Consider the following 12,830-nt stretch of genomic DNA (forward strand, 5'->3'; position numbering starts at 1 on the left):
AATCAGTTCTCTTTGAAACGTTAAGCGGTAAACATGGTTTTCTGAAATAGCAGCGCTTCCGTGAAAGTTTCTTGTTTTTAAGTAAAAGTTGTTACTGAATTCCATTCCTCGCCTCGTCGCGCACCAACAAAAAAGTCGACGTACGAACACAACACGTTTTTGTATCGAAGTTGGACTTCTGGCCTGTTGGCGACGAAGTAGTTGACGAGTGTTTCTTTCGGAATATTGCGCGCTGCTGCTGCTTACCACAAATAAGGCCGTTTAAATTATAAGTCTCAAAGTTTCAAAAATAAAAAATATGTAAAACAGAAAATTTCAAAATTGAAGACGTAAAAGAGGTAAAGGAAAGAATGTAGTTGCAAAAACCAAAATAAATATAAAATAACGAATTTAATTCATGTAATCACCAATTATAAAAGCAATATTGAGCACACGGAAAAAGCAAAACAGCAAATCAGTGCATTTCAAGCAAATCTAAATTCTACAAAGTAATAAAAAATAATAAAAAGTGCGCCTCAGTATATTCTGAAAGTGCAAAATAATCGCTTCGCTCGCCTTAGCCACCAAGGATTACGGTTTGCGCGTTTGACTTAAGCGATTACATTAAACAAATAAGAAAAACCAAACAGTTGAATAGTTGAATCTGCCTGTGACTTTAGAGAAAATATTTTTCAAGCATAGAAAAAGTATGTTTTTCAAAAGATAATACATCACACAAAGATAGTCGTGTGCCATGTTGCAAATATGCCATGTGCAGTTACCAAGTGTTTGCCACAAAATGTGTTAAGTGCAAAAAACGCAAATAATTAAAATCAAATATAAATCACAAATCAAACTAATAAAATCACAATCCAGTATTTAACGAAACAGCAGCTGTACGAGTGGCTACTCAGTCCTCAAAGCATCAGCCAGCACAGCTACAAATTGTTCTTCACACTTGCAACAAATCAACTTATACATTACCACAATGCGTTCCTCCAGCACATCCGCATCAGTTGCGGCGGCGACAGGCATACGCCGCTCACTCTGCCGCCAGCTCCTGTTCCTGTTCGTCATCATCAACAGTCTCACCAGCAGCTACACGCACGCCCAGCAATGCTCCTGGGAGTTCGTGCGCACCACGCTCGACATCAAGTGTAATTTGCGCGCTATCGAGCCGCTGGCTCCGCTCGATCTACAAGTCGCCGAAACTGCCAATAGGCTAGAAATCCAATGCTCCGCCGATCTACTTTACGCCAGCGAACTGCCGGCGAATGCCTTTGCGCGTCTGCAAAAGCTTGCCGAATTGCAAGTGGATGCGTGTAAAATGCAACGCATCGCTGCCAATGCTTTTGATGGGCTCATGTCGTTGAAGCGTCTCACGGTACAGACACATAATTCTGTCTGGGGACCAGGCAAATCGCTTGAAATATTGTCTGGCTCGTTTGCCGGTCTGCGCGAGTTGAACGAGCTGAATTTGAGCGACAACAATATACGCCAACTGCCCGAGGGTGTTTGGTGCACCATGCAGAATTTGCAAGTGTTAAATTTGACGGCAAATCGTATACGTTCGGCCGAGAATTTGGGCTTTTCGGAGAAGATGTGCACGCTGAATGGCGCCAGTGGTGGCGCCGAATTGCAAGTCTTGGATGTATCGCACAATGAGTTGCGTGCCCTGCCCGATGTGTGGGGTGCGTCGCGTTTACGCCGCCTGCAGCAATTGAATTTGCAACATAACAACATTAGCACGTTCGCACCGAATGCGTTGGCCGGTCTGAGTTCATTGCGCATACTGAATTTGTCGTACAACCATTTGGAGACTTTGCCCGCCGATGCGTTCGCCGGCAATAAGGAGTTGCGCGAGATACATCTGCAAGGGAATGAATTGTATGATTTGCCCAAGGGCTTGCTGCATCGGCTGGAGCAACTGCTTGTGCTGGACTTGAGTGCCAATCAGTTAACAAGCCATCACATTGACAACAACACATTCGCTGGACTTATACGCTTGGTCGTGCTGAATCTATCCAATAATGCGCTGACACGCGTGGGCGCTAAGACATTCAAGGAGCTGTATTTCTTGCAAATACTTGACATGCGCAATAACTCCATTGGAATCATTGAAGAGGGTGCCTTCCTGCCGCTGTACAACTTGCACACGCTGAATCTCGCTGAAAATCGCTTACATACCTTGGATAATAAAATCTTCAATGGACTGTTTGTGCTGACAAAGCTGACACTTAACAATAATCTGGTTAGCATTGTCGAGACACAAGCATTCCGCAACTGCTCCGATCTGAAAGAACTGGATCTCAGCTCAAATCAGCTGGTCGAAGTGCCAGAGGCTGTGCAAGACTTAACGATGCTAAAAACACTAGATTTGGGCGAAAATCAAATATCTGACTTCAAAAATGGCACATTTAAGAATTTAAGCCAACTGACTGGCCTGCGTTTAATTGATAATCGCATTGGCAACATCACCCAAGGCATGTTCACCGATCTGCCGCGCTTGACCGTACTAAATCTGGCTAAGAATCGCATTCAAACCATCGAGCGCGGATCCTTCGACAAGAACAATGAAATCGAAGCTATTCGTCTCGACAAGAACTTTCTTACCGACATCAACGGCATCTTCGCCACACTTGCCTCTTTGTTGTGGCTGAATCTTTCGGAAAATCATCTGGTGTGGTTCGATTATGCCTTCATACCGTCAAATCTCAAATGGCTCGACATTCACGGCAACTACATTGAAGCGCTAGGCAACTATTATAAACTGCAAGAAGAAATTCGCGTTACTACACTCGATGCCAGCCATAATCGCATCACCGAAATTGGCGCCATGTCAGTGCCGAATTCGATTGAGCTACTCTTCATTAACAACAATATTATCAACCAGATACAAGCCAACACATTCGTGGACAAGACACGCTTAGCACGCGTGGATCTCTATGCTAACGTGCTTTCGAAGATCACACTGAATTCGTTACGCGTCGCTCCAGTGTCCATCGATAAGCCAGTGCCTGAGTTCTACCTGGGCGGCAATCCCTTCGAGTGCGACTGCTCAATGGAATGGCTGCAGCGCATTAACAACCTTACCACCCGCCAGCATCCACGCATTGTCGATCTGGGCAACATTGAATGTTTGATGCCGCACAGTCGGAATGCGCCCATACGTCAACTGTCGGCGTTGAGCAGCAGCGACTTTGTCTGCAAATACGACTCCCACTGTCCGGCGACGTGCCACTGCTGTGATTTCGAACAATGTGACTGCGAAATGGTTTGCCCTGACAATTGTACCTGTTTCCGTGACGCTACCTGGTCGACAAACATTGTGGACTGTGGGAAACAAAATCGCATTAATCTACCCGCGCGCATACCTTTCGACGTCACCGACCTCTACTTGGATGGCAACAACTTGCCAGTGCTGGACGCTCAGGTGTTTGCCGGCAAACGGAATTTACGTGCGCTCTACCTGAATGCCTCAAATGTAATGTCCGTGCAGAATGGCACCTTCGATGAGCTGAACATGGTGCGCACACTACATTTGGAGAATAACAAATTGCAAGCGCTTGAGGGATACGAGTTCCGTCAACTGTCACTGTTGCGCGAGCTGTATTTGCACAACAATCTCTTGACCCACATCTCGAATAGCACATTCGCGCCGCTAGTGTCGCTAAAGGTGTTGCGCCTCGATAATAATCGCATGACGGCCATGCCAATTGCGCAGCTGGCTAATTTGCAATACCGTAACAACTTGCAGGGTCTGACAATTGGACGCAATGCGTGGTCATGTCGTTGCCAATTTTTGCAGGAGTTGGCGCAATTCGTGTCGGACAATGCGATAGTGATACGTGACGTACAGGATATTTACTGTGTGGATGCGGGTGTAAAGCGCGAACTCGATTTGCTCACTTCGGGTGGCGTTGATTGCAGTGAGCTGCTGGAAAGTGCCAGTAATATGGCTTCACAAGACATCTCAGGCGGCTACGTGCCGCTACTCGCTGCTGTGCTGGTGCTGATCTTTCTGATTGTCGTGCTGATCATTGTTTTCGTCTTCCGTGAGTCTGTGCGCGTCTGGCTTTTTGCGCACTATGGCGTACGCGTATGTGAACCACGTTTCGAGGACGCCGGCAAACTGTATGATGCGATTATTTTGCATTCCGCCAAAGATTATGAATTTGTTTGTCGCAACATCGCCGCTGAATTGGAGCACGGACGACCGCCATTCCGGCTTTGCATACAACAACGCGATCTGCCACCAGAAGCAAGCCACCTGCAAATCGTCGAAGCTGCGCGCGCTTCACGCAAAATCATATTGGTGCTCACACGTAATCTGCTATCGACCGAATGGAATCGCCTTGAATTCCGCAATGCATTCCATGAGGCACTGCGTGGACTCGCACAAAAGCTAGTGATCATCGAGGAGACAAATGTGTCTACCGAGGCCGAAGAGGTGCCCGAGTTGGCACCGTACCTCAAATCAGTTCCATCGAATCGGCTGCTCACCTGTGATCGCTACTTCTGGGAGAAACTACGCTATGCCATACCAATTGAGCTTTCACCACGCGGTAACAACTACACATTGGATCATCACGAACGTTTCAAGCAACCCGTTTCGCCAGGTGTAATCTTCCGTCAAGCGCCACCGCCACCCGCCTATTACCAAGAAGATATGGAAGCTAACTATTCATCGGCCACCACGGCCACACCTTCGCCACGCCCCAGCCGCCATGGTGCGCGCATTGTCGATGCGATTCCCATGCGTCCGCCATCCGAACACATCTACCATAGCATTGAGTCCGAGTACAGCGCTTATGATCCGCAGGAAGCGCTCTCCATGATACCAAATGGCGGCAGTGCGGCCACATTCATGCAACACCATCCCCATCAGCCACATCATCCCTTGCAACACGGGCAACAACAACAACTGCTCGCACCCAATAGCTACCGCGTGCACCACCATTCGCAGAACAACCCTCGCGCCAGTGCGGCCAGCCATCATGCGATGGTCATGCAACTACAACAGCAACAACAGTGGCGGCCATCGATGGGTGTGACGCAAGCTCCGCCAGTGAATTTATTGTCCGGCGCGACGACGACCAATCAACAACAAGTCGCAACAGCCCCAGTACATTTGCGCACAGGCAGCAATTTGAGTCAGGCGAGCACGAGCACACAATCAACATCCGCGGCTGCGCAAACGCCCCAACCGCAAGCATCGACTTCCGCTGCGGCTGCGGCGGCGGCAGCTGCAGCTGCCAAGGCGGACAATGGCGGCGGCTCAGGTGCGACAATTGCAACGGAGGGCAATACCAATATGGCAGGGAGCTCAAGCGCGGCGAATAAGAACAATGGACAGGCGTTTTTGGTATAATGAAAGCCACAAAAGCAACAGCAACAGCAAAAGCAAAAGCAGCAACACAACAAACAACAGGAACTGCGTATGTCGCAACAACAGCAATTGCAAAGCTCGAGCAGAAGGGGCAACAAAGTTGATGAGCTAGTTGTTGTTGTTGAACGTTTAACGTGAGTTGAATGCGCTTGCCGCAGTTGAAGTGCTATTGTCGCTGCTGTTGTTGCTGCACGCTTTGTTTGCCTGCCACCACACTGCCACAGTCACAGCCACAGCCACCGTCGTCAACCACCACTTCCATTTGCCACACTACGAAGCACAAGTACGTACTTGTTGTATGTACCTATGTACAGAGTCTTGACTGAGGCAGCTTTGAAAGCCATGCGCGACGACGACGCCATCTTTAGCGGACCAACGCGAAAGCGAACAAGAACTAAGCAACTTTTATTGCAATATACAAAAAGATATGTTTATGCAGTAGAAAACATGTTCATCGACACGCGAACAAGCACACACACACACACACACACACACACATACATACAGATATACAAAGGCTCATGCAGCGTGAAACATGCATGAATTAGCCATGCCATCGCACACTGCCCCATCCACAAACACACTCGAATAGGAAACAGAAAAAGCGCGCACAAAGCGAAGCAGGAGAAGCAGAAGAGGAAAAGGTTTTCGACGTGAGAAGCAAAAGACTTTCCATAGGAGTTAAAAATAAAATTTATATAAAAAGTTATGCTATTATACGTAAATCTATCGACTTGTACGAGCATGTAGATATGCATGCAACAGTGTGTCACAGGCGTCCCGCAACTGCCGATCAGCTGAAGCAGGCGAATTATAAGCGCATATGTATGTATGCATGTAGCTGGGAGCAGTGCAGCGCGCGAAGCGGGCGTTTTGGGTACGCGTTGTTTGTTGAAACACTTTTTCAAATTCAATGTGATATTAAATGAATAATTTAAAAAAAATATATATAATATTAAAAATATTGTACTATACCCTGAAAGTAGTTATAAACAATTGTGTATGTACTAAATTGTAATTTGTATGTATGTATAGCGAGTAATATTTAATTTGTAAACTATTTCTTCGAATAATCACTTAATTTAACTTTATTATTGTTTATATGATATAAGAGGAAGAAGAAGAACTTTTTTTGTTAAATGTGAAGCGAGAAATTTAAGTGCATTTCTGCAACGTAACACACACTACCACTACAAGCATAGAAAAGAAAACAAAACCACTAAAAAATCTACTACAAAGCAGTCTAAACTTAGTTACTTAGCGAATAAACGACGAATTAGTATTTGCAGCCGAAAAGTTATGAAAAAAACAACAATTGTACGAAATACAGATATACATGAACGTAGATATATACATAAGTAAATAAAATAGTAGTATTATTAAAAACAATCCAATGAACGCAAAAGATAGTATATATAGATTATATATAAATATATATTAAACTAATTTTTAGTTGTATTTAAAATTTGTACATAAACGAAAGTAATGCGATAATATAGCCATCAAACGTAACTACAATATAAAAACAAAAGCAATGTGTACTATATTTCCTGGAAGCGATCTGCGATCGGAAGGCGATTTGAGTTGGCTGAAATGGGTAGTATTGGGTGTTCTTTTAAGAGCTTTAGAACTTAAAATGATAGTACAAAACAGAAATAAAAGGTGGTTAAGTTTCAAGGACCGGTGTTGATTTTGCACAAAATATATTTTTTTTAGGAAATTATTGTCATTTCTCCTCATTATGATAATAATGGTATGGCTCAATTACGTACGGGATAAAATATCGGCCAAATGGCCGCCGCGACCTCGGCGGCACACCTCCATCCGATGGTCCAAATTTTCGATGACGCTGAGGCATAATTGAGGTTCTATGCCGTTAATGAGCCGAATTATCTCACTTTTAGCTCTTGATTTGTTGCTGGCTTATTGACGTACACCTTTTCTTTCAAATAACCCCAAAGAAAGAAGTCCAATGGTGTCAAATCACATGATCTTAGCGGCCAATTGACATCGCCGCGACGTGAGGCACCATCCTGTTGAAACTACATATCTTCCACATCCATATCCTCTAATTCGGGCCATAAAAAGTTCGTTATCATCTCACGATAGCGAACACTATTCACAGTATTTGCCTGACCGGCCTCATTTGGGGAAAAATACGGCCCAATGATGCCGCCGGCCCATAAACTGCGCCAAACAGTCACTCTTTGTGGGTGCATTGGTTTTCGGCAATAACTCTTGGTTTATCATTCGCCCAAATGCGACAATTCGCTTATTGACGAATCCACTGAGGTGAAAATGTGCCTCATCAATGAAGAAGATTTTCTTCACGAAGTGCGCGATGTGCATTTTGATTTGAACGCCCGTTTTCATAATAAGCCTGAATAACTTTAACGCGTTGCTCGATTGTGTATCGTTCCACTGTTTAAATTGAATTATTCTGAAATTGAAAAATGTCGAATGAAATGCAGAAAAAAACTTGACGTTTAGGTGTGGTTCACAGTCAATATCGGGCCTGGAAATTGAACCACCCTTTATATTTGGAATGCATTTTTTTATTACATTCTGCCAAAAAAAATATTGGGAATCGTTCATTTAAAAAGCGCGCGTTACATACATGACTAAATTTTTTTCTGCTGGAATATTGATAGTAGTTGATGAGTTTGAGCGTGATCTGGCAAGTAGCTTATTTTTGGCATTCAATTATATCAGTCAAGCGCAGGTGTGCTCTGTGATTTTCACTATGTATAAAAATATCGAACAAAGAATTTGTCTTAAATTTTGTGTTTTTACCGGGACTTCGTGTGCTGAATCATTGAAAATGTTGCAGAAAGCCTATGGCGATTGGCTTTAACAAAACACGGGTGTACGAGTGGTGAAAGGCTTTTGCAGAGGGTCGAGAAGTCGTGGCAGATTTGCCTGGTCTGGTCGCCCATCAACGTCTGCAATTCGCCACATTTTACACGATCGATTGGGCATGGGACGCTTGGCTACTCGACTTGTACCAAGAGAGTTGAATTTCCTTAAAAAAATCAGCGAAAGAAGGTGGCTGCAGACATGCTTTAGCAAATGAATTTGGACCCAATGTTTATCCAGCGGTAGGTAGGCTTGGTTGGTCCAGAGGGAGAGGGATGTTAGATGAGTTGGTTCTAGAGGGCATGTGAAAAGGTGGTTAGTGTCGTGCAGGGTATCTTGACATGCCGGACATATGTTTAGTATGTCGGGGTCAATTCTGGATAATTAGGAGTTTAACCTGCTACAGTATCTAGAACGTAGTTGTGCCACTGTTACGCTTGTCTCACGGAGAAGCTGGAGCTCTTCATCTGCAATAGGTGGTTGTTGGTCTCCGATTACGGCATTCACAGGGCGGGAACTTAAGGAGGTGATGACGGTCTCCCGGTGAATGTCGTTTATTGACTGTCTAAATACTGTCTGGTCCAGTAGATTTCTGTCAGTTTTGTCCTGTATCTCGTCGGCATAGTTTAAAAAGTGTCTCCTGACGTGCAAGGATGAAACCTACGGTAGCACACTAGCAGGAACTGATTTTTTCCTTTTCCCAAAACTACTACAATTAGCTACTCCGCGGACACCGCTTTGAGTCGATAAAGGCCATTAAGGAGAATTCGCTGAAGGAGGTGAAGAAGATCTCTTCAAAAGCGTTTAAAAGGTGCTTTCTTGACTGGCCTAATCCTTGGCATATGTGTATTGCTTCAAATGGAGCCTATTTTGAAGGCGTCAAAATAAATTTTCATGTTTAAATAATTATTTTGTGTTTTATTGAACAATTCCCGGTACTTATTTTACAAAATGTATAATCTGGTACCACATGGGCTGAAAAGCTCCGTGCCTAACACATAAATGTCACTAGTCTTATTTCATTACCTATTTTTCTGCTAGTACTAACCTTAAAAAGACGACTGTTAAAATTTGATGGAATTCCATTCATTAGTTCCTGAGTTATTGTGCTAAGAGCGACGCTACTTTTGTTATTTTCAAAACTGTGGGCCAAGAAGAATTTCGTGCTATAATTTTACACTGCTTCTGAATGGGAAAAGGGGGAAAAATGCCGCTCAAGCGAAGCAATGGCTCGAAAGGTGTTAGGGGGACTCCGCTCCATCGGAAAAAACAATAAAACGATGATTTTCTGACTTCAATCGTGGTCGTAGAGACACCGATGATGCACAACGCAGTGAACGTCCAAATGAGGCAGTGACACCAGAAAACATCAAAGAAATCCACAAGTTCGTTTCGTGATTGCGTTGTTCTTGATGGATATTACGTTGATAAACAAAAAAAGGTGTTTTCTTTGGGACTTTTCAGCCCATAAGATAATTTTATGGCATTTATTTTTTGAATATGATGACTGGCATTTGTCTGCCGCGGCTATGAGTTACATAAACCATTCGATTAGCCCAATATTTGACTAGTTTTTCCAAAAAATCTGGCCGTATGGCCCTAATGGTGGCTTGAATTTTGCAATAAATCGATTGTTAAGCGCGCTGTATGGCAAGTTATTGGATCCAAATGCTGTCGATGTTCAGATGCTTAACGCTCTTGCAGCATTCGACGGAATAATTCGCAATCAACAGCGGAGTAGTGCGAGCGAACAAAAACTCTCTTTTATCACCAAGAGCGGAATAGTCCGCAATAAATTATTTTTTTGTTTGTTAAAGTTTGAGGAAAATAAATATTTTTGATAATCCTGCAATGCTCTTTTTCATTAGAACAAACAGTAAAAGTCTTGCCGGCTCAAGATATTGAGGTCGCAAGGCATTTTGAGTACATCGCGCATTTTGAGCAGAAGGGTTAATTTTTGGAAACAAAAATTCATTCAGCATTGTTCGTTAACGCTCACCATCCACCGTAACGGCAGCTCTTTACTCATTTCCAAAGATATATGATGCCGCCAGTGCTCCATGAACTTCGTGAAGAGATTAATTTTTTCGAAAGTAAATTCCCACAACTTGGTGGCTTTTTTCTAGCGTTAAAAGTTCAGGAAGACTTGACAAATCTTTTTTCCCCCTGATTAGTCTTTTGAGGAACATGGGATTTCTACAAAGCGCAGTTAGATACTACCGTCTTATAATTGTGCCAGCTTGTGTTTATGAAGGAAAAGTCTTGCAGGATGGATGTTGTTGTGGTAGCAGCATAAGCATTCCCCGTAGATATATATGGAAAATGTTACTGAAGTTACAGTCCTTGATCGGATATAAATCCGGATCGTTCCAGAGCGTGGCCAATCCAACTTCATTTTTTGCATGTTAACCGGCGTAAAATGGGCTCCTCTTCCGTTCGCCCATTATATTTCACTTGCCAAGCTTTACTGAACCGTTGCTTGAAATGCATTTTGCAGATCTCTATTGAATTCAAGCTTACTTCGTTAAGTGCTTAGGCCATTGCAGAATTTCTAAAGAATCACTTTTTTTCTTGCTTAAAAGAAAAACACTCATCTTTGAAGGATTACATAAACTGGGCTACCCGAAATGTCGCCTTAGATACTTTAAGTTTTATTATTTAAGAGTCATTAATAGTTTTTAAAATAATTTGCAGAATAGTTTCCACACAAAACTTTTTTAATGGTTAAGTAAGATTGACTTAGTGAAGCACCAATTTTTTGTTTTTTATAAAAATTCAGCTCATACTTCATCAAAAACCATGTAACGCACAGTTTCAAATTTTGTAGAAGGTTTTACGAAACTTCAACTTTTTAACCAGAATTTTTAGAAATTTTCTAGGTATGCAGTTTTGTAGCCTATTGAATTTTAGATCGAGAAAGTGCAAGTTTAAGTAGCTACCAAATACCTTTGACTTTTGGGAGAGAAAAGGCCGATTCATACCGCAAAATTAATGTTCCAATTTTTTTTTTAATAACTTTTTTCTTCTTCTTGCTTGACGCGATAACCGCTAATGCGATTTTGGCCGATAACTTTTTTAATATAGTTCTTCTCTGAGTTTTGGTTGGCTTTATGCGCGCCATTGCTTATCTGTTTGTATACTGTCTGTTCAGAAGCCTCTAATACGATTAATGCACGACGCCATTTTTATATAAATTATTATAAATTTTCCGTTAAGGTGATTAAATTTGCGCCACCTAGTATGAGCTCATTTTTCTCGAAACTACATACTGTGAGTCGAACGTCTTCATAATTCATAGAAATCTCTACTTACTGACTTGAATTTGAATTCTATATTCACATTTACATTTTGTATGGAAGTGAGGACAGATTTTTTTCGAGCAAACGAAACAGGGTGCGTCGAGGAAAAGCTGTGCCACTTTCTTTTATATTACATTGAAAGAAAAATAATAATAATTTACAAGAAAAAGAGTATTTTTCAGTAACTTTTCAGCAAAGCAAAAAAACTGATTCCTGCTTCAGAGTATTTCTGGTACTGCGAGCACGTAGCTTCTAAACCAGAAATGATATAAAAAACAGAAAAAAACACCAAAAACACAACAAATAGTGTTCACAAAATATGCCATAAAAAACATCTATCTAAATCACATAAACGTTTTTGTTATCGCAGCGCTGATATGATTTTTGACATGCACAACAAAAGATAAAATAAAGACATTCGGTTCTCAACTTAGGTCAGGTTAGATTAAAAAGGTTGCCCCAAGAGTAAGCACACTTGGGCGAAGAAATCAAATTCATCCTTTGTGATAAACTTAGCTGAAAATTTTAAATTTATAAATTTAGTTTTTATGTAAATTGATTGAACCAAGCTAGGATATACATTTTTTGCTTTTTTTGTATTAAAATTCTTCGAAGGTTTGATGCAAAAACGATTTTTCGTGCAAATGTTAAACCCATTGCAACGCGTCAGAGTGAGCTGTCGAAAGTAAGGACAAATTTAGACGCGAAAAGTTAATACCACTGGTACAATCATGACAACGTGCTGAGTAGCTATCTCCACGAGACTTTTCTCTAGTTTCCACGACAACTAAGTTAAGTCAAAGCGGTGGCTAATAGCTTTTAAGCCGAGATTAATTTGTGTATATTACATTTGTTTAAGGGTTCTTTTTGTATGGCTTCTTGCAAAGAGAGTTGTAAAAGAATATAATATAATCAGATATTGAGTAGCACAAGAACGGCAGTGACTTAGAATTTCTGTTTACCATTATTTCGGCCCTAACTTCAAATACCGAAACTTCTGCAGACACTTTAAAAATAGGTTAAAAATTACATAGACGCTGCATTACTAACAGTCATGAAATCAGCTTTATATTTTGAAAAGGATATTAATCTAGATTGATGAGGGCTGAGTATTCGTCAAATATGTGTTGCCCTTCTATCTTGGTCGGTTTTTCTTGCCTTAGTAAGCATATCGATTCACGACAGTTGCACCAATGAAGTAAGTTGTGAGGTAGCCTCTGAGGTAACCATTGAAATTACTAGTGAAATGACTAGTGAAATAACCTATCAGTTCACAATTTATGCCTTAGTAGGTAATCTTCTAGGTG

The 12,830-nt window shown here is 42.1% G+C and overlaps 2 protein-coding genes across 2 annotated transcripts in view; one reads left to right on the plus strand and one right to left on the minus strand.

Moving 5' to 3' along the window:
- Window positions 1–6,665, plus strand: LOC128866528 (toll-like receptor 7). Its single transcript, XM_054107341.1, has one exon. It carries the CDS (start codon window positions 968–970, stop codon window positions 5,348–5,350), a length of 4,383 nt encoding a protein of 1,460 aa, XP_053963316.1. The 5' UTR covers window positions 1–967; the 3' UTR covers window positions 5,351–6,665.
- LOC128867268 (uncharacterized) overlaps window positions 5,535–12,830 on the minus strand; it is a 25,688-nt gene continuing 18,392 nt past the window's right edge. The window contains exon 3 of the mRNA XM_054108379.1: window positions 5,535–5,638. Within this exon, the coding sequence (XP_053964354.1) occupies window positions 5,535–5,638 (104 nt within the window). The remainder of the gene's footprint in view (window positions 5,639–12,830) is intronic.

This window comes from Anastrepha ludens, chromosome 6 (assembly GCF_028408465.1).
Source record: "Anastrepha ludens isolate Willacy chromosome 6, idAnaLude1.1, whole genome shotgun sequence".
Classification (NCBI taxonomy): domain Eukaryota; kingdom Metazoa; phylum Arthropoda; class Insecta; order Diptera; family Tephritidae; genus Anastrepha; species Anastrepha ludens.